Raw genomic sequence first — 19288 nt, 5'->3', positions numbered from 1 at the left:
GGGGAAAAAAGAGGAACAACTGTAATAATCTGAACAATAAAGATTTATTAATAAAAAAATTGAACAAGATTTTAAAAACAAAACAAACAAAAACAGAATATGTAACAGGTGAGAAAGGTGAAATAATTTTCATAAAATTTCTTTAAACTGCTTTAAAAATCACTTTCTCCAAATTAGTATTCACTCTATAATTTCTAGCAAGCAGGAAACCAACTCATAAGAAAACAAGAGGATTTAGGATACCTGGAATATATCGTTGATGTCTACAGGAAGAGCAAGACCAATATAGTCATCTGAGCTCCCGTACGTCGCACTGGACACCATGGACCTCACTGAGGATGATCGCTGCAGGGTATTTTGGTTAATAGGACTCAATAAATCTTCTTTATCTAACGAAGCATAACTTAAAGCTTTCATGAACCTATAATACCATAAAAATCACTTGCATTAGTGTTCTGATTTATAATATTGACTATAAGAAAATTTTATTTCATATATTCACAAAAAATAAGTAGCTAATAGCTAGTCAAATACTAAACAGGGCCATCTTATCTACTGAGAACATATAAACACTTGAAAATATTTAGCTGTTATAAACTGATAGAAAAAAGGTTATCAGTAATGTTGACTGTTACCAAAAACAATGTTATGGTCCTCCAGGTATAATTCTAATATTATTTTTATGAAAATAAGAATAATTTCTTACCTTTTTTTCAATAATAATTATTTCAATGCTTTATCAACATAAGATTCATGTAGACAGAAGTCAAACACAAAATAGCAAAAATGGTATCATTTGTAACTACAAGATAGCCTTATATGAAATATTTCCTCAATGTACTCCTTACCAGTGATTCCATAACAAATATGGCCTACTGATAGGTACCTTTCTCAGACAGATCCTTATTCACGCAATAGACATGCTAAAATATTTACTAGGGATCTGCTTTGTATATACAAGGAACTACTCAAGGTTCCACAGTCTATGCATATTGATATTTGGAAACCCAAGTCACTTAAAGTGTAATAATGTAGTCCGGCCAGTGTGGCTCCATGGTTGAACATCAACCCATGAACCAAGAGGTCAGGGCACATGCCTGGGTTGTGGGCTCAATCTCCAGTAGGGGGTGAGCAGGAGGCAGCCAATCAATGATGCTTCTATCTCTCTATCCCTCTCTAAAAATCAATAAAAACATGTTAAAAATAATAAACTGTAACAATGTAGCCTGGTATTAAAACAAAGAATTACTTGTAAAGCACACAAAATAAATGCTTCATAAACAGTAGCTATTAAAATCATCATAGTGCCCTGGCCAGTGTGGCTCAGTTGGTTGGAACATCGTCCATGCCCCAGTCCAGGCACATACCCAAGATGGGGGTTCGATCCTTGGTCAGGGCACAAATGGGAGGCAGCCCATCATGTTTCTCTCTTACATGGATGTTTCTCTCTCTTTCCTCTCTCCCTTCCTGTCCTCTTTCTCTCTGGAATCAATGAAAAACATATCCTCAGGTGAGGTTTTAAAAAATTAATAAGTAAAATAAAGTTATCATAGCTAAAACCACTCTTAATTTGTACTAATCTCCAACTAAAAACCACCCGTAATTAAAATTTATGTATTTCAAAAAATAGGTGAGTGGTTTTTAAAGTGTAGTGTTATACCTCTCTAACTACATAAAACTCAAGGTCTACCGGAGTGGGCAGAAAAGGATTACTCGCTTTTTCAATCTCTAGTTCAACCAGAGTAGCTCCATTTAATCTTTTCCACATATTATTAGGTTTCCATAGAAATGTTTTGTAAAGAAAGCAACATTTAAAAATCTCAAAACTTACGATCTAGCCCTAGCTGATTGGGCTCAGTGGATAGAGCAGTGGCCTGCGGACTAAAGTGTCCCAGGTTCGATTCTGGTTAAGGGCACTCCCATTGAGGGGCGTGCAGGAGGCAACTGATCAATGATTCTCCCTCATCAGTGATGATTCGATCTCTCTCTCCCTCTCTGAAACAAAAACAACAACAACAAAAAAACACACAACAAAACATACAATCTAGTCCAGTCTCCAGTAAGGGAGGCACATGAAGTGCAAATAGAGAAAAATTCATGAACTTCAACTACAGAGATTTATGACGGTGAGCAACTGGCTGAGAGGTTTGCCTGGCTTTGTTCTAGATTGCTGAGGTCTGCAGAGCTATTGAATTCCAGGCATAAGAGACATTATGGCAGGATTTGTAGAACTCTGTCCAAGTTCATTTACTCAGTGTCAGGACTAAAACTCAGGATTAAGGATTCCTACTTCAGTGTTTTTCCTACTATGCTCCAAGGCACAAGCTGAGTGAGATATGTTTTTAAGATTGCTGGATTCATGCTATCCATTATACCACAGGTATCAGTATGCCTACTCTTCTAATTTTATTAAGAAAATGAAAAAAGGAAAAATCTTCTCAGCCTGGATTCCAAGCCATTATTTTAAGTAAATTTATAGTTATCATCATTGTTTTCATTGTCTCTGAATTAACCAAATAGGAAGACTAATGCCAACACGATTTTTTTCCTCCATGGAACCCGGTACAAAGTAAATTCTCAATACAGTTTGAAGTATAAATGAAAGACTTGATGAACATGAGTTCTGTTAAGCCTTCATGCCTTTGCATAAGCTGTTCCTATCTCTCTTGACTGCTTATTCTTGTTTTTATTATTTCTCTCGCAAGAAATATTTTCTCTCACCTATTCATTCTTTATAATGCCTGATTTGGCATTTTACTCTAGGAAATTTCCAAATCTTCTTCTCCTGTTCTAACAGAGACTATAGAAAATAAGATCCTAAGAACCCAGAGTGGTTAGAGAATAAGCAACTTGGGATAAATGTCTTTCTGGTTTATTCTTTTGAATATTTAAGCACTACACTTTTTATCTATGCTTTTTATTCAACTTGGATAGAAATGCCTGCTTCAATAAGATACAATGAACCTAATCAGATGGTTCAGAGTTAACAGCACTCGGGTCACTGCTGAGCTGTAAGATGGTAGCGCTCCTACTGTTTATTTTGGGGTGCTGTGTTCCTTACTGCCCCTGGCTGAATGCTACCAGGCTACTGTGGTTTTCTGAGTTTTCAGATACTTTCTGGTAATATTAAAGTTTCCTCCTCTGCTACCAATTTTATCAGCTGACCTTTCCTGTTACAGTGTGCCTCAATAAAAACTTCTAATTGCTGCTTCTATGGGCCTGAAAACCAGACATACTAGCTGGTGAAATAAATATTAACAAACTTTGAATGCAGGTCAGAGGCACCTCCTATGAATAAAATTCATGAACTTTTACTGCCTACGTTTATACTGGTGAGCTGTTGAGAGGTTTTCTGGCTCTGTTCTGAATTGATGAGGTTGCCAAAGCCAGTGTGTTCCAGGTAAATGATCCATTACTGTATAATTTATGAAATTCTACAAGAGATATAATTATCTGCTAACAGGAACTCCATCTACTAAATATGTTAGCATTACTGAAACAAAATTGCTTAATAACAACTTCTTAATGTGATTAATATTTTGGTTATATAACAACTAAATGGATTACATTAAAAAATGATTACCGATGATGATGATGACAGCTAACTTTTATTGACTACTTAATATATGCCAGGCACTATTCTTAGTATCTAACAAATACTAAATAAATGTAACTGAATAATCTGAAACTAAAAAAGTTTTAGAAGTATTTGGCCCAACAAAAATAGGTAAAGAAATTTTTGCAATAACCAAATTTAACACTGCACCCCTAAATTTTTTACTTTGACCAGCTTGCTATATAATCTTTAGATATGACATAGAAATCCCCTAAATGTTCTTGAGCACAGGCAAATTGGTATTGCTGAATCCTGAAAGGCCAAATAATTTTTTATGTAAATTAGGTTCTGACTTGATAATACTTAAAACTGAAAATAATTTCCCTAAAATTTTCAGTTATTTAAAAAAAAAGAGGTCAACTTTTGGAGCCTTAAATTGACCTACCTGAAAAAGTTGTTTGTTATTGTAGGTCTTAAGCTCCTGATTCCCCCGACATGCTTCTTTTTAAAATCGATCCTTGCAGAAGCGAGAATAAAAAAAAAAAAAAAAAAAAAAGCTTGTGACTTGTTTGTCTTTGAAAAGCATGTATGTTTACTTTCAGGGCCTAAATGAGTTTCTTTTCCCCCCTCGCAGCTGCAAGAATCCATTTCAAATCATATCGGGTAACTAGGAGCTTACAGCCTACCATAGTAAACAATGGTAATAGGTCAGTTTGGAGGCTTTTATGTAGAGGGAAAACCTAACTAATGCTTTCCATTTAAGTCTGTTACAATGCAACCATTACTGTTCATTTTAAATGCGTTTACTCACCTGCTTGGTGTTAACCTGGACTCGAAGCTGTTGGCCTTCATGGTGATGGTATCAGTAAATAGCACATCTTTTGCTGGAGATGCCAAAGCTTCAGAATGAGACAGAGATGGATGCATTCTTTGTTGCTGTAACCTTTTCAGTGTAGCGTAGCCAAAGGCATCTCTAGAACTTGTGTAACTGAAGTTACAATCTGCTAGACTTTTAATTGTAGCGATAGAGGGTGCTTTAAGGGACTGTGCTCTTCTGGGAAGTGTATGAGAAGAACCCGGAGGCACCAGGGATACTGAATTTGACTTGGAGAGAGATAGATGGTTAGACTGTGGCGTCAAATAGTGGCTCGTCTTAACAGTTTTAGTACTTACCACAGTACTCATACTTCCACAGTCTGTGTCCACAGTCGTAGCATCCACACCTACTGTCTCTCGGGAGGGGCTTGAGCTCATTGAACTTATGCCACTTGTTGTAGTGTCTGTATTGAAACTTTGGCTACGCATCTTCATATGCGAGCTTGTTGAACTTTCCACAAGTAATCTCTCTCGGCTGGTGTTTTCTCTGTGATTCTCTGTACCAAGACTCTTGGTGAATTTTAAGTCATTATCTCCAATACTTGGAGTACTACCAGTGTCTTCTATATGCCTATTCCCCACAAATGAAGTTTCTAACTGTAATGTTTTCTGCACTGTGGATATGGGTGTAAAGTCATCACTCTGAATGAAGTCAACACTAGGATCCGTGAGAGTTCTGATCCGCCTGTTGCTTGTCTTGTTTTCAGATGACAGTTTCCCTCCTTTTGGATCACTGCTACTGCGATGTTTTTTATTAGGCAAAGTAAGGGAATTTAAGATACGATTCTTCACAAGTTTGCTAGACCCAAAGAAAGGGAATGAATTTTTATCCTTTACAGGTCCAGGCCGATCAAAAAAGGATGGCTCTGCGTCCTCACTGATGTCGAGGAAGAACGTACTAGTGGAGCTGCTGCCAAACCGGTCGTCCTCCATTATGAACATACCTGCGACGAAAGGACTAATTAATAACAGCACATAAAAATGACGAGCAAAGTCATGGTACCAAGTAGTGACATGTTTCAGAAAATTAATTTTTAATAGCTGAATAAGAAAAACATTGTCAAAAATGAAGGGTTAAATTTATCTCTTCTCTCAAAAATGAACATGTGAATATATCTTTTAACACAAGTATTATGAGTCAACAATTTCTGTATCTGAAAAATGAATTAAAAACTATGAAAATGAAGAAGGTTGGCAAATAGACATTTACTTAGATTACATGACAAGCAAAAAAGCAGAACAGTTCTCCTGGCACATGGCTTATTATTTAACTCTGAAAGTGGGATATTTCCAAAGGCTATTGAGAAAGGAAGGGGAGAAAAAATGTAGGTTGTGACTATACACACTGTTGTGAAAAGATACGCATTCTTCAAGAGGCTACTATTGCCATATTATCTTAGAAAAAGGTAAATTAGAAATGGAACAAATACACATAGATTTTGATATTCAAATACAAATGTTAACTGGCTAACTTTATAGGAATATGTCACAATACTCACTTGATGGCGCAGACTCACTCTCACTGTTATGTCTAGAGCTGGTTGACTCTGAGTTCAAACTCAAGGTGCTTGGGATAGATGAGAGCTCATTACAGAGCTGATCCACATCATCGGGAACCACTGGCCACAGATGTTTGCGACTGTGCCTTACAGCATCCCAGTTATGACATTTTAGAATATCACAGCCTTGTTTGGTTTTGGCTATGAGTCCAAGCACATACACGCAGGTCCTATATGTAAAAGATGTAGTAGTAACAGTTTATAATTCCAAAATGAAAATTCTTAAAGCACTCACAAAGTATTAGTTTGCTATGTGTACATTCCATTTTTCTTCAAACACCATTAAAAACTGTTAGGCTTGTGGAAAAATGTATTGAAACGAGTTAGGTGTAAATTAGAAGTAATAAATAACATGAAAACCTTCCTCATAAAAATACTAATTATAATGAAATAATTGACAAGAATATAATTCAACAAAAAAACATACATATTAACTTTTCTGGGATAAATTTGAAATATTTGGACTACTGGACCACTGGATATTAGACACACACTACACTTCACTGTTTATTTACAAGGTAAACTGTAATGAGAAAAATAGAATAGTAATGTAACGAGGAGCTCCTTACGGTGCTTAACTTAATGCATTTAAAAATCTCTATCATTAGGACTCCCAGTGAATTAACTTTGAGTCATAACATGCTCTTCCCTTACACCCATTAGTGAAGAACAATCTATAATAAAAAGTGTAATATGCTAATTAGACTGGACGTCCTTCTGGACGAAGCCAGGGCTGCGAGGGAAGCCTGGGTCCCGGGTGTCAGAGGGAAGCTGGTGCCAGCAGCTGGGGGAAGGAAGGCCTATTCTTGCACGAATTTCGTGCATCGGGCCTCTAGTATATTATACACTAGAAAGACTTCTGAGTTGAATGATGGAAAGTTCTTACCCTCTGATGGAAAGAACCTCACACTGTTTCGCAAGTTTTAGTATATCTGGAATCACATTTTCTTCCTGCAGCAAATTGAGACCCCAATTTGATGAGCCAATATTTCCCTGAAAGAAAAGAAATCACTTATATCCAATTTAATACAAGAGATTTGGAAAGCAAGCCCTAGCTGTTTTGGTTCAGTGGATAGAATGCTGGACTGCGGACTGAAGGGTCCCGGGTTCAATTCTGGTCAAGGGCACATGCCTGGGTTGCGGGCTCAGCTCCCAGTAGGGAGCATGCAGGAGGCAGCTAATCAATGATTCCTCCTCATCATTGATGTTTCTATCTCTCTCTCCCTTCCTCTCTGAAATCAATAAAAATATATTTTAAAAAAGAAAGATTTGGAAAGCTAGCAAAAAAGAGAAAAATTGAATCCCATCTATGAGGAAAAAATGTGAAATAAACCTCAAATAAGAAACTTTAGGAATTAATGTTTGATTTCCCTTAGCAAGAGAACTAATAGTTTAGTCATCTATTTTCCAGCTAAAATTTAATATTTAAAGGAGCAGGTACAATATTGGTCATAAAATATAATGTTCCATATAAAATTATTTTTATTTATTTACTATTAATGGGGAAATTATAAAAATAAAACATTATGAAAATCTTATAGAAGTGTTTATTACAAACCAAGGCCCAAAGAGATGCTTTCAGTTTTTTAATTTCTTCCCATTTATCTAAATCTGGTGTACGAACGTTGTGACAGAGCTCTGCAATAATATTCTGGAGAAAGAAGAAAAAAAACATATAAGAAACAGTTTTCAATGTATTTTCTTATTATATCTGAAAACCTATTTAAGGTTTGCCTTCAGTAAATCTTGCATATTTATAATTCTAAAATAATTCTATGTAAAATTTCTTAAGAAGCAGCATGGACTTTCAGCTAATATCCTAGAATTAGCATTCATTAGCCATGTGAACTTGATACTTAGTATTACAAAAATATTAGTCATAATTATCATTATTTAAATAGAAAATAATACATTAACACCAAGATTTTATAATACTATATAGATAATAGTACATTGAGCATAACACTTACTTCGGTGCTCACCAAAGGTAAATGAATCTGTTATCAGATTCAGTTTAATTTTGCAATAAGAGGAATGAAGAAACTCAGTTCTTTAGAATGTTTTTACTAAGACAATCTTCCCCAAAACACTATAAAGGAAAAACTCAGACCTTCACTGGTTACAGATTTTATGTAACAAATTAGTTTTGCAAAAGGTGACACATAAATCAAGGAAATGCGTGCAAGCTAATAGTATGTCTAAAGATTACGAACACAGACTACCTGAGTCCATTACAAGATGGATGCTTTAAAAGCAATATGCCACCGACCTTAAGACTTTTGAAAAATTTTTGCAAAAATAATACTTTAACAAAATTAAGATTTTTCCCTACTTTGTAGCTACTTAAATAAGCAGACTATGTTTTTACCTGTACTTCCAACAAATGACAGCCTGTTTTGTGGTGTACCAGTTGTCCATAAAGGTGTACAGGCAGGTAGACATGAGGACGTTGTAATCTAGTATAATAAAGATGATTGATATACCTATAGGTTCATTTAAAATATGCTAACTAAACAATTACTAATAACAAAGTACTAGTATTAGACAGATATAGTTATTAGATATAACTCCCCAGCATAAATAAAAATGGAGGTGGAAAGCATGATGATTTCTCTAGAAAAATAATAGTTTATCTGGTCTCAAAGTAACAGTAAGAGAGCCGAGACTAAGAAAGATAGACTAGTAATAGTAAGAGCATGAAGGGTATTTGAATGCCTTATACGTAAGGATATTCTCTGTATGCTAGGAATGCCACTGGAATTTTTGAACAATCAATGCCATCCTCTAAGAACATTTTTGTCAGTGTAAGAAATAGAATATCCAAGTATTCAGAAAACTTCAGAAATTAATGATTACAAAATGGTTTTAAATTTTATATTTGAGGATCAGTAATAAATTATTCCATTAACTGATGGTACCTTTGGTTACTCCGACGAACATAGTTATCGCCATCAATCGGCTTTCGATAAGTAGTAAGGGCTTCATTAAGTTGTTCCTCAATCAAATCAACATATTTTGAATTATATTCCTAGAAGATAATATTGTTTTAATTGTATATAGTTTCATAAATTCACTAAATTTATGTTAGGTACCTAGCAAGCCTTAGAGCATAAATATGAGAAAAATAAATATCTATTTAAGAAATTTAAGACATTTTTGAAAAGAGTAGAACAAAGTACTGTGAATGTAAATGTTCTAGCACACCCAAAATATTTCTGTTTATACTCCTCTGACCCCATTTTCAATCAATGGGGTCCACACTAGTAAGCTAATAATTTTGTTTTTTATCTTATTTCAATCCCTTTCCCCATTAAAAAAAATAGCTTCTTAATATTAAACACTGAAGATATTCACTTGAAATTTTAAAAAGGAAATTAACTGAGTTCTATCATTTTAGCAACTTTTGGTAAGAAGTAATATCTCGTTCCCCACTGATGTAAATCAGATCAAAAGTAAAAAATGTTTCCAACTAAAACATTTAGTCAATCGCATTGCCATCTTTACTGCAAAAGATCTTCACTTCAAAGTGCTTTAAAAAATTGGTAGAACCTCTTTAGAAGCAATTTAACAGTATTTATCAAAAATTTAAATTCACATACATTTTAACTCCACTATTATGTTTTTAGAACTTTATCCAATAGACATACTTACAAAAGTATGGAAAGATATACAGGGTATCCCCCCAAAAATGTATACACACTGTAACAGCTGATAGCTCAATTTTGAAACTGAAATGTATTTTAATAAATACATTTATTGCTTTTATAATTATTCAAAGTATGTGGGACACCTGATATATGCTATTCAGCAAATACTGTTTACGAAACAAAAACACTGGTAACAATTTAAATACCCATCAAAACAAGAGTGGTTATAAAAATTAAGGGAGCCCTGGCTGGTGTGGCTCAGTTGACTGGAGCGCCATGCCGTGCATGGAAGGGTCATATGTTTAATCCCCGGTTAAGGCATGTAAAGACAGCAACCAATTGATGTTTCTCTCTCTAAAACCAATAAAAACAAACCCTCAGGTAAAGATTTAAAAAAATTAAAGTAATATATTATGTAGGCACTGAAATGAACTAAATTTAAATAGAATATACACAAAATCAATAGTTCAATAACAAATAACTGTAGCTTAAAAAAGGATAAATATAAATAAAAATAATTACATAGAATTTAAGACCTGACTTCAGATAAAATTTAAATATTAACATCCTTAGTTTCAAAATATTGATGATATAATAAAAACATCCAAGTTCACAAATCTATCTTCTAAGTTAATACATACAAATTGAATCTTATTCAATAGAAAGTTACCTTGTGCCACTTTTCCAATTGTTTTGCTACATAACCCCTTTCATTCAGATAGGAAAACCCTTTTGGAATGGAAAGAAATCTGAAAATGAAAACAATCGATAGTTTAACATCGAATCTGACAAAACACATTAAAGACTAAAATATCTCAAACAAAAAATATGTTTAAGGAGCTTAAAGACTAGAAACAGCTCCTACCTAAAACAAAAAGGTCAACTATTATTGATTGTACTTCAAATACAAATACATTTTCACAATCTTTGCAAAAAACACACAAATCTAATCACATTAGAGAAAATGCCATGAAATGCATGAGACACAGAATGTAAAAGAAACACTAAAGATTTAGAGGATGTCCAAGGTCCTAAAGCAGGCCCCTTTCACACGTTTACAGCTGACCTCCTTTTTAGGTTGGAATCCAGCTTTGACATATACCACCAGAGAACACACAGAAAACAGAACTACAAGGAAGACTGATTTAAAATTTACCTCAGAAGGAGAAGCAAACCTTTGTCCCCAAGGTGGGATAAAGCTGGCTTCATCTGAATAAGAGCATGAAGATTGGCCTAAAATAAATAATTAGGCAAGTTGAAAAATTGCACTAACATAGTATATTCTCTATTTTCAAAATACCTATAATATACACATTATAATTTCATAGTTTTCTATTAAAATTGATGTCTGCATACTTTATTAGAAAATAATGAAGCATCACCTTGTCTTCACAGGCTTCATCAAGGATATCAAGAGCTTCAGAAGAAATTGTTTTGTTTTTATCATGTAGCTGGGTCACTAGTAATTCAATTCCCCAGTTATTGAAGAATTCAACATTAGCTCTCAATAATACTCTTAAATGTTTGGTTGCATAGAGCCTACAGGCCTATAAAGACAAATGAAAACATTTTTATTTATTTTATTTTTTTAATTTCTTTATTGATTAAGGTATTACATATGTGTCCTCATCCCCCCATTACCCCTCCCAACCCCCCTGAAAACATTTTTAAAAAATCCCACAAACTTCACCACGAATAGCCTATTTGACTTTGTTTTGGGACAGTTCTGCTACTTGAAAAGGGCAAAAAAACTGGAATTGATGATCTAGTTCTTGTATGAATATTTTTTCAGTGCTAGTAAAATAAAATACTTCTGTTCCTATCTAGCTGCTTCCTCCCCTTTAAATAAAAATATGAGTACTGGGTGGAGTTCTTTGGAAGAACTAAAATTTTACAGTAAGCTCAAATTCCATCCTATATCCTTACAATTTATAATTAATTTTAAAGTTTAAAAAGGAAATTAACTGACTAAAGTCTATAAAACAATAAAGTACCTAGTGATTTAAAAAACAACAGTATCATTGTCTGTTATACTCACATCAGTGGCTGCAGTTAGGATCTTGGAGAGGATGACTCTGGCCAGCCCGTCTCTGCTGTAATCCAAGCTGGAAACAGTCAGTTTTAGCAAGTGATCTTGGTTTTTCAAGGAGCAAAGGTTAAGGAGACTAAAAAAAAAAACACAGAATAAAAATAATGAAGTTTATTAGAAATTATTGTATCAATTTGTTAATTCACTAAACATTTTTAAATTCCTAATATGAACAGGCTTTTCTAAAAGAAATCATTTAATGACAAGTGAAAACAGAATCTAGAGATGCTCACCACTGAAATACGCTGCATTTTTCCAGCATTTTGACTCCATGAGGGTGGCAAGAAAGTGTTCCAATAAATAAAAAGTAGTGTTGACTAAGGGTGGTCAATAAGCCGTTATTTTGAAGACTTCTTTCAGGTTTCATTCCAGAGGAGGCATTGAGCCACTGAACAATATCTTTTACTAGATCTTCTAAGTACCCTTGCCCATCCTAAAAGCAAATACATTGTGATATTGTTAGAAAAGCACTTAGTACCTATAATTAGAACAATTAACTTTAATCAAGTCCAAAAAATTTAATAATGATGAAGTTACAAATAATAGATTGTCAATCACCTGAGTACCTTATTGTTTTTAATAAAAAATATAACATTGCTGTACTTAATCCCAGTAGACACAATGCTACATGAAGATGGTGTTATTTTCCATTTTACAAGGAGTAAACCAGTTTTTCTAGATGGCAAATTACTGCCCAAAGTCACAAAACTAGCAGGATTCAAATTTAGGTCTGTGCTCATTCCCTATGTGTCTAAATAGAGTTTATGCATTCAGAAGTAAAAGGGAACAAATACAATAAAAAACATTTGCTCTGGAAAATACTCAAAGTGCTTATTACCTCTTCAGACTCAAGAAGAAATTCTGTAAACTGGCAGCCCACGACTGTAAGCTGCTTTGACTTGGCAAAACCCAGGTCCAGGTTGGCATATAATTTACTGCTAGGCTTGTAAAAGTAAAGTAGTCTTCGTACAAACCTAAGATCAAAATTAAATTAGCAGCCAATAAACCAAGCAATTATTTTAGAAAGAATCTTAACCATAACTTATGAAAAAATAAGGTTTTGAATGTTTTGTCTAAACCATTGGGTGGTGGGCACATGTGCAATATACAGATCTTGTAACAGAAACCCACACCTGAAACCTGTATGTCCATGTTGACCAATGTCACCCCAATCAATTTAATAAATAAAAAAGCAAGCAAACAAACCACTGAGGTAAATGACAAGAAATTTAACAAGCACATTTGGTACATTACACACACACACACACACACACACACCCAAAAAACAACCCCCCCCAAACCCTTTATTTTAAAGAGATCTTTGTAGAATAAGAATTTTATAGTGAGATGCCTGAAAGAAATTGTGGGAAAAAAAGGTGCTAGCAGGAAAAATGCAGATATATAACATGGCTAGAAGATAAGGTTGGATAAACAGCCACCTGGACATAAATTTTCTTCTATTGTATTTCATGAAGAACTTTGTACTATGGCTCTATAAATTAATCTTATACTAGGTAATTGTAACCATGTTATCACACTATGATTTTGTCATTTATTCTTCACAATTAGGCAAAAAGCCAAGTGTAAAAGCTGCAAGTAAATTTTAGGTTACTGAATTTATGAAGCAATGAACATAATTTCTGATATTTCAATGTTCTAGTTTTTAACATTACATTCTAAGCTTCATTTAATTTAGTTCAATTAATTTCATTCACTATAATCCAATCTAATAAATGTGCCAGTTACAGAAGTGGGAGAAACAGCTGAATGAGACATCACCTCTGTTCTCAGGGAGTATAAAAAGTGAGTGCTATGCCTCTTTATTCCAATGTGGTTTATATAGTCTACATCTTTCTCAAACTTTAATGCAGATATTAAATTAAAATCACAAGTTGGTAAATACAATAAAAAAAACACGATATAAAGGCCCCCTTTACTTCTCCAAGTAGATCAGTACTGGTGGCTGGTTACCTACCTCAGAGGCAGTAAAATGCATGGCGGTACTAGAGAAGAGCATAGGAGCTGAAGTGCGGCATTTGCTATGAACATGAGTATGTCTTGGGGAAGGTGTGGAGTATTAACTTGATTAAGGGGAGTGTAAAGAGGAGGAAGAATGTCTAACCCTCCAAAGGCAGATGGGAATAGAAGTGAAATATTAATAATGGCCCTCATTTTGGGAGGGAAACACTATGTCCTTATTATGCCATTTCATACATTAGGATTAAGATTACTACATAGTTGATATTATCCAATTTGAGAAACTTTTATATTAAGTACTTCATTTGCTCCAAAACTAAAACCACAATGTAAATAACTAGAAAGAAAATTAACTGATGCTTTCTGGTTATAAGACTATGTATATATAAAAATGTATAAAAAGATGACCCCCTGCCCTAGCCGGTTTGGCTCACTGGATAGAGCGTCGGCCTGGGGACTGAAGAGTCCCAGGTTCGATTCCGGTCAGGGGCATGTACCTTGGTTGCAGGCACAGCCCCAGTAGGGGATGTGCAGTAGGCAGCTCATCGATGCTTCTCTCTCATCGATGTTTCTAACTCTCTATCCCTCTCCCTTACTCTCTGTAAAAAATCAATAAAAATATATTTAAAAAAAAAAAAAAAGATGACCCCCAATTAACATTTTTCCACTTTATGATGGTGCAAAAAAATACGCATTTGGTAGAAACTGTACTTTAAATTTTGAATTGTGAACTTTCCCCAGGCTGGCGATACATGGTACAATACTCTCTCCTGAGGCTGGGCAGTGGCAGCAAGCCGCTACTCCCAGGCAGGTATGTGATCATAAGGGTAAACAACCGATACTCTACAGCACACTGTGCTGCTGGAGTTTTTTATATATGGTGTTCTGAACACGTTCAAGGTAGGCTAAGATTTGATGTATGTTCAGTAAGTTAGATGTTATAATGCACTTTTGTCTTTCAACTGACAATGAGTTTATAGGCACATAACCCCATCGTAAGCCGAGGAGCATCTGTATGTATGTGTAAAATATACCAAGTATTACAATGTACATATGCATCTTCAAAGCACCCATTATTATTTTAGCAAGTATTAGGTATAATTCAAAGCTACGTTCTTTACACTTAAAAGCAAAATAGTTCTTACATACCTATGTAACTGTTCATCTTTATAGTTTCTTAGATTTACATTTGGCCACTAGAAAAACAGAATGTTTACATTATAAAAGTATTTACCAATTACCAAACATATAATTATGATGAATTACAATGAATAATAAAATGAAGACAATCACACCATCACCAAGAAGTATCCTGTCATACCTTAAGAATGGTCCCTATAAGATTCCAATTCCATTCGAGATTCTCTTTATGTTGAAGGACTTGGCTATCTCTAAGGTTCATTAAAAGAGCCTCCTCTGTATCCTAAAATCATCAGAAATAAGGAAAACTAAGGCAAATTTTCTTACATCAGAAAAGTCTAAAATTTAAAAACAAAAGAAAATATTTTTCATTTTAAAATGAATTATCAAATGTTTTTTACTTCTAAAGTTGTAAAAACACAACTCTAAACTGCCCAGTCATTATAAAACTTAGAAGCCATCGGGAAATCCATATGCATGAATAAAACTGAAAAGTCAAGCAAGTATATGTACTAGTATACTAAAATCCAAGCAAGTATGTGATACTTAAGGAAACCGAGTTATAGATTGTGATTTCTTTTCAGTACCTTAAGAACAAATATATCTTTCTGAACTCTGAGATACTGATCCCGTTTCTGATGTGTTGCAATTGCTTTCTGAATAATGTGATCTAAATGAAGGCTGTAAGGCTTAGGTCCTCGTTTCTTCATTTCATGGAAGCGTTTTAAACAGTTCAAGGCTGCACTGGCTCTCCTAATGAGAAAAAGATTCAATTAACACTATAGCGAGCTAGCATAATTTTAAAGAGATCACTTTGGTATATCACTCTATTAAAACACATAAATTCAAGGATAGAAATTATCACTATAAAGTAAATTATCTAATCAAATTTGGAAACACAAAGAAAAAATATCAAGAACACTGGAAGAAATTCATGGCCATAAAAATTTAAGTCTATCAGGCTTTGGGAAAGCACATTTTTCCATCATGAAACTACTAAAATAAAAGCTGAAAGCTACCCTTACACATGTAAGCCTATAGTCAGAATCAAAATGGTCCCTAATGTCCCAAGTTTATAATTCAACTTCAGTTTGTTAAATAATAGTATTTTCATTGATAGAATTAAAATCAATAAATAGAATATTATTTATCTATAGTGAGGCCCACATGTATACTTCTGAATAAAGCCAACTAAACTTTTGAGAATGTATTATAACTGTCAACAAAATTTCATAGTTCTGAACAGCTATGAATTACATTTCACTAATATTATATAAAATATGAGGTCCATATATAGATGATTGAGGTTGTAACTGGAAAAAAAAAGATACCCCTGTCCTAGACATAATCTTTACCAAATGAAAAAATTCCTACTAGCACTTCCCAGTCAAGTTCCTCCATATTTATCTTATTTTATTATTAGCACTGGAATTTTAGCAGAGCTATAGCCATCTTATCATACTTTTGTTTATAGATTCTATATTTGCAATATATCCTTCAGAGTTTAGCTTACTTCAATGCCTATAATAAGGGTTTCTAAATTCCAACATTAATTTAACCCCACATATAATATACATTGTTAATCTTTGTGCTTTATTAATTTGAAATAATTTAGATATTTTTTAAATAGCCTGAATTTCTGCTCAAAACATAAAAAAGTCCAAAAAAGTCACAACCAACGTTTTAGTGATCTGGTAGAAAGTTTATGTCCTTGTCCAAGAACATGCTAGAAACATGCTAGAAAAAGTTTGTATTGTGGCCTACAATACAAATGATTAAATAAAACTATTAATTTCCCCCTTATCTATAAGGCTTCCCTGAAAGAATTTCCAAGCATACCTTACACATACTACTTCATAAAAAGAAGAGGTTATCTAAATGGTGGGTATTAAAGGTGCCAGGCACAAACTTTGCCAGAGCTCTGATACTTACAGTCTCTTTTCCTTAGGGATATCAAAGGATGCTGCCATATTCATTAGGGTTGGCAGGCAGTGCAAATGATGGCTATGTGAATGAGGAAGAATTGTGTTTGCCTAAAATGAAACATAACATTTTATGAGAATTGAGAAATAGAAATATTTTATGTTCTAGATCAGCAGTTGCCAACCAGTGATCCGTGGACCACTGGTGGTCGGTGAGATCCAAAAGGTTGGCGATCGCTGTTCTACATTATCCACAGATATAAAACTAAAGACTCTGAGGTTTTACTCATGAAATTAACTTAATGATTTACTTTCCAATATTTATAATTTTTTTCTTACCTACTTTCAATGAGAAGATGTAACAAATAGACTCACATTACATTAACAAAACTGTTTTCATAGATCTTTTATTGTAACATTAAATTATATTTTTTAAGTGGTAGACAATTAAACTCAATTCTTAAATGATCTAAAAAACAATATATCAAAACTTATATCCAGAGCTATAATGTTACATTAAAAATATTTAAAATGCTAGATGCAATATAACTTATTAGTTGACTTCTTAAGTTTTAAAAATCATTATCAAACAGGTTTACTTCATATTCTGACATTTAAAATAAGAAACTTAATAACTCTTGCTTTCCACATAAAATTTTACCACTCAATCTGCTTTTATCAATGAAGATAACTAAATTAATTAAATGTAGAAGCCAAAATATATAAGAATAGTAAGCAATGAACTAATAACACTGCTATACTACTCAAAATTACCAGCTTTTATATTTCAAGAGAATCATGGAATTCTGATGTATAGGTAAAAGGAACAGATGAAATGTTAAAATTGGTTCCTTTATATAAAAGCAAATAAATTTGGATATTGATATGCTTACAGGAAATATTTTAAGAATTAATAATAATCAAACTTGAGAACCTGCAATATTACTTAATTCTTTCATAGATGGGCTGGAGAACAGAGTAGCAAGTGGCTAAATAAATGATAAACAAGAAAGTTATCATTCAACTCTGTTTAATTCTCTTTCCTTCACTCACACAACCCAGCTGCTATGTGGAAACAAACAAACAAAAAACAACTGGGCCAGCCGGTGTGGCTCAGTGGTTGAGCATCAACCCATGCACCAGGAGGCTGCTGGGTCGACTCCCAGTCAGGGCACATGCCAAGGTTGCAGGCTCGATCCCCAGCAGGGCTGTGCAAGAGGCAGCCGATTGATGATGTTTCTCTCTCATTAATGTTTCTATCTCTCCCCCTCCCTTCCCCTCTCTCTAAAATCAATAAAAACAAATAAAAAAACAACAACTGGGATGTAGGGGTGCTAAAACAACATAAACAAAAAAATACACTGCCAATAACAGCAAGTTATATATATGATTTTAAAAGACTTGCCATAGGGTTTCTTCTTCTTTAATGAGTTTAAAATGGTTCTTTTTATTTAGTATTAAGAGGTGACCTATAAACAAGAATTTCTATCTTACCATCAAAGTCCCCTCATTGCTGGGAGTAAGGAATGGTCAGATCACTTTCCTAGCTCCCTTTTTGCAGAAGTTACTGATATCACAATATCACGGGAAAAAATAAAAAAGATTCCCACTCTGTGAACCTCACTACAAGTTGACAGAGAAGACTATGTTCAAATAAGGCAGTTATATTTAGAAATTTTGTAGTTTTCTACATTTCAGGCACTGAGTACCATATTCCATTCTAGCTGATTGAAGTAATTATCTATAGTTTTTTAATTCCTAAAAATAGAAAGTCTTTCTAAGAGCGATTAAGATTTATAGCACTTAAGTTGTTAATATTGAAAGTTAGTATAAAATATTAATGATATGAGGCATATTAATATCAATATGTAAAAGCTTACCATATGTAAAAGCTCTCCTAAAAGGATGGTAGCTCTAACTGAGATATGGTCATCGCTGTTTGTTATCACTTCAACCAAACCCTTTTAAAAATAAAAATAAAATACCATAGTTGCAAAATAGTATACATGAACATATTTATGCATCATTTGTCTGTTGCTCTGAAAAAATTTTGTTAGTAAAAATATATAAAATAAAATAGTGTTTATAAGTCTTACCTCTAAAAGTCCATTACGAATAAATGCGGAGAGTACCAGTGCCAAATAATTATCCATGAGGTCTGGCCTGTAATAAACACAGCACAGAAACAGTCTCACTAATATTCATATATTACATAATCTACACCAATAAAAGACAAACATGCAAATTGACCATACCTTCGCTATGCCTTAAGCCACACCCACCAGCCAATCAGAGTGACTATATGCAAATTAACCCAACCAAGATGGTGGCCAGCAGCCACGGAGCTGGAGAAAGCAGGAGGCTTGGTTGCCCCAATGATGGAGGAAGCCAAGCTTCCCACTTGCCGCGGCGGGCTCTGAGCTCCGCTCAAAGCAACAAAGTTTTAATTATAGAAGGTAAATAAACCCAGATACCTGCTTTCAGCCGGCTGTGGCCACGGAGCTGGAGCAAGCAGGAGGCTT

The 19288-nt window shown here is 34.0% G+C and overlaps 1 protein-coding gene across 10 annotated transcripts in view; it reads right to left on the bottom strand.

The window, feature by feature from the left end:
- Nucleotides 1–19288, bottom strand: part of RICTOR (RPTOR independent companion of MTOR, complex 2) — a 96969-nt gene that overhangs the window by 12689 nt on the left and 64992 nt on the right. For 8 of the 10 annotated variants that reach the window (XM_014544853.1, XM_014544857.1, XM_014544856.1 and 5 more), the window contains 20 exons: nucleotides 18863–18929; nucleotides 18647–18727; nucleotides 16777–16877; nucleotides 15432–15597; nucleotides 15026–15127; nucleotides 14854–14900; nucleotides 12566–12701; nucleotides 11961–12160; nucleotides 11677–11803; nucleotides 11021–11185; nucleotides 10795–10871; nucleotides 10309–10387; nucleotides 8910–9019; nucleotides 8360–8447; nucleotides 7550–7642; nucleotides 6878–6984; nucleotides 5932–6161; nucleotides 4368–5376; nucleotides 4002–4073; nucleotides 244–421 (listed from right to left, as the gene is read on the bottom strand). In XM_014544853.1, coding sequence (XP_014400339.1) covers nucleotides 244–421; nucleotides 4002–4073; nucleotides 4368–5376; nucleotides 5932–6161; nucleotides 6878–6984; nucleotides 7550–7642; nucleotides 8360–8447; nucleotides 8910–9019; nucleotides 10309–10387; nucleotides 10795–10871; nucleotides 11021–11185; nucleotides 11677–11803; nucleotides 11961–12160; nucleotides 12566–12701; nucleotides 14854–14900; nucleotides 15026–15127; nucleotides 15432–15597; nucleotides 16777–16877; nucleotides 18647–18727; nucleotides 18863–18929 — 3235 coding nt within the window. The remainder of the gene's footprint in view (nucleotides 1–243; nucleotides 422–4001; nucleotides 4074–4367; nucleotides 5377–5931; nucleotides 6162–6877; nucleotides 6985–7549; nucleotides 7643–8359; nucleotides 8448–8909; nucleotides 9020–10308; nucleotides 10388–10794; nucleotides 10872–11020; nucleotides 11186–11676; nucleotides 11804–11960; nucleotides 12161–12565; nucleotides 12702–14853; nucleotides 14901–15025; nucleotides 15128–15431; nucleotides 15598–16776; nucleotides 16878–18646; nucleotides 18728–18862; nucleotides 18930–19288) is intronic. The other 2 variants (XM_014544855.1, XM_014544860.1) reach the window with 1 other exon arrangement.

This window comes from Myotis brandtii, unplaced genomic scaffold (assembly GCF_000412655.1).
Source record: "Myotis brandtii unplaced genomic scaffold, ASM41265v1 scaffold384, whole genome shotgun sequence".
In the NCBI taxonomy this organism is placed as follows: domain Eukaryota; kingdom Metazoa; phylum Chordata; class Mammalia; order Chiroptera; family Vespertilionidae; genus Myotis; species Myotis brandtii.
The sequence above is the reverse complement of the archived record's forward strand: the minus strand, read 5'-3'. Positions and strand labels throughout refer to the sequence as shown.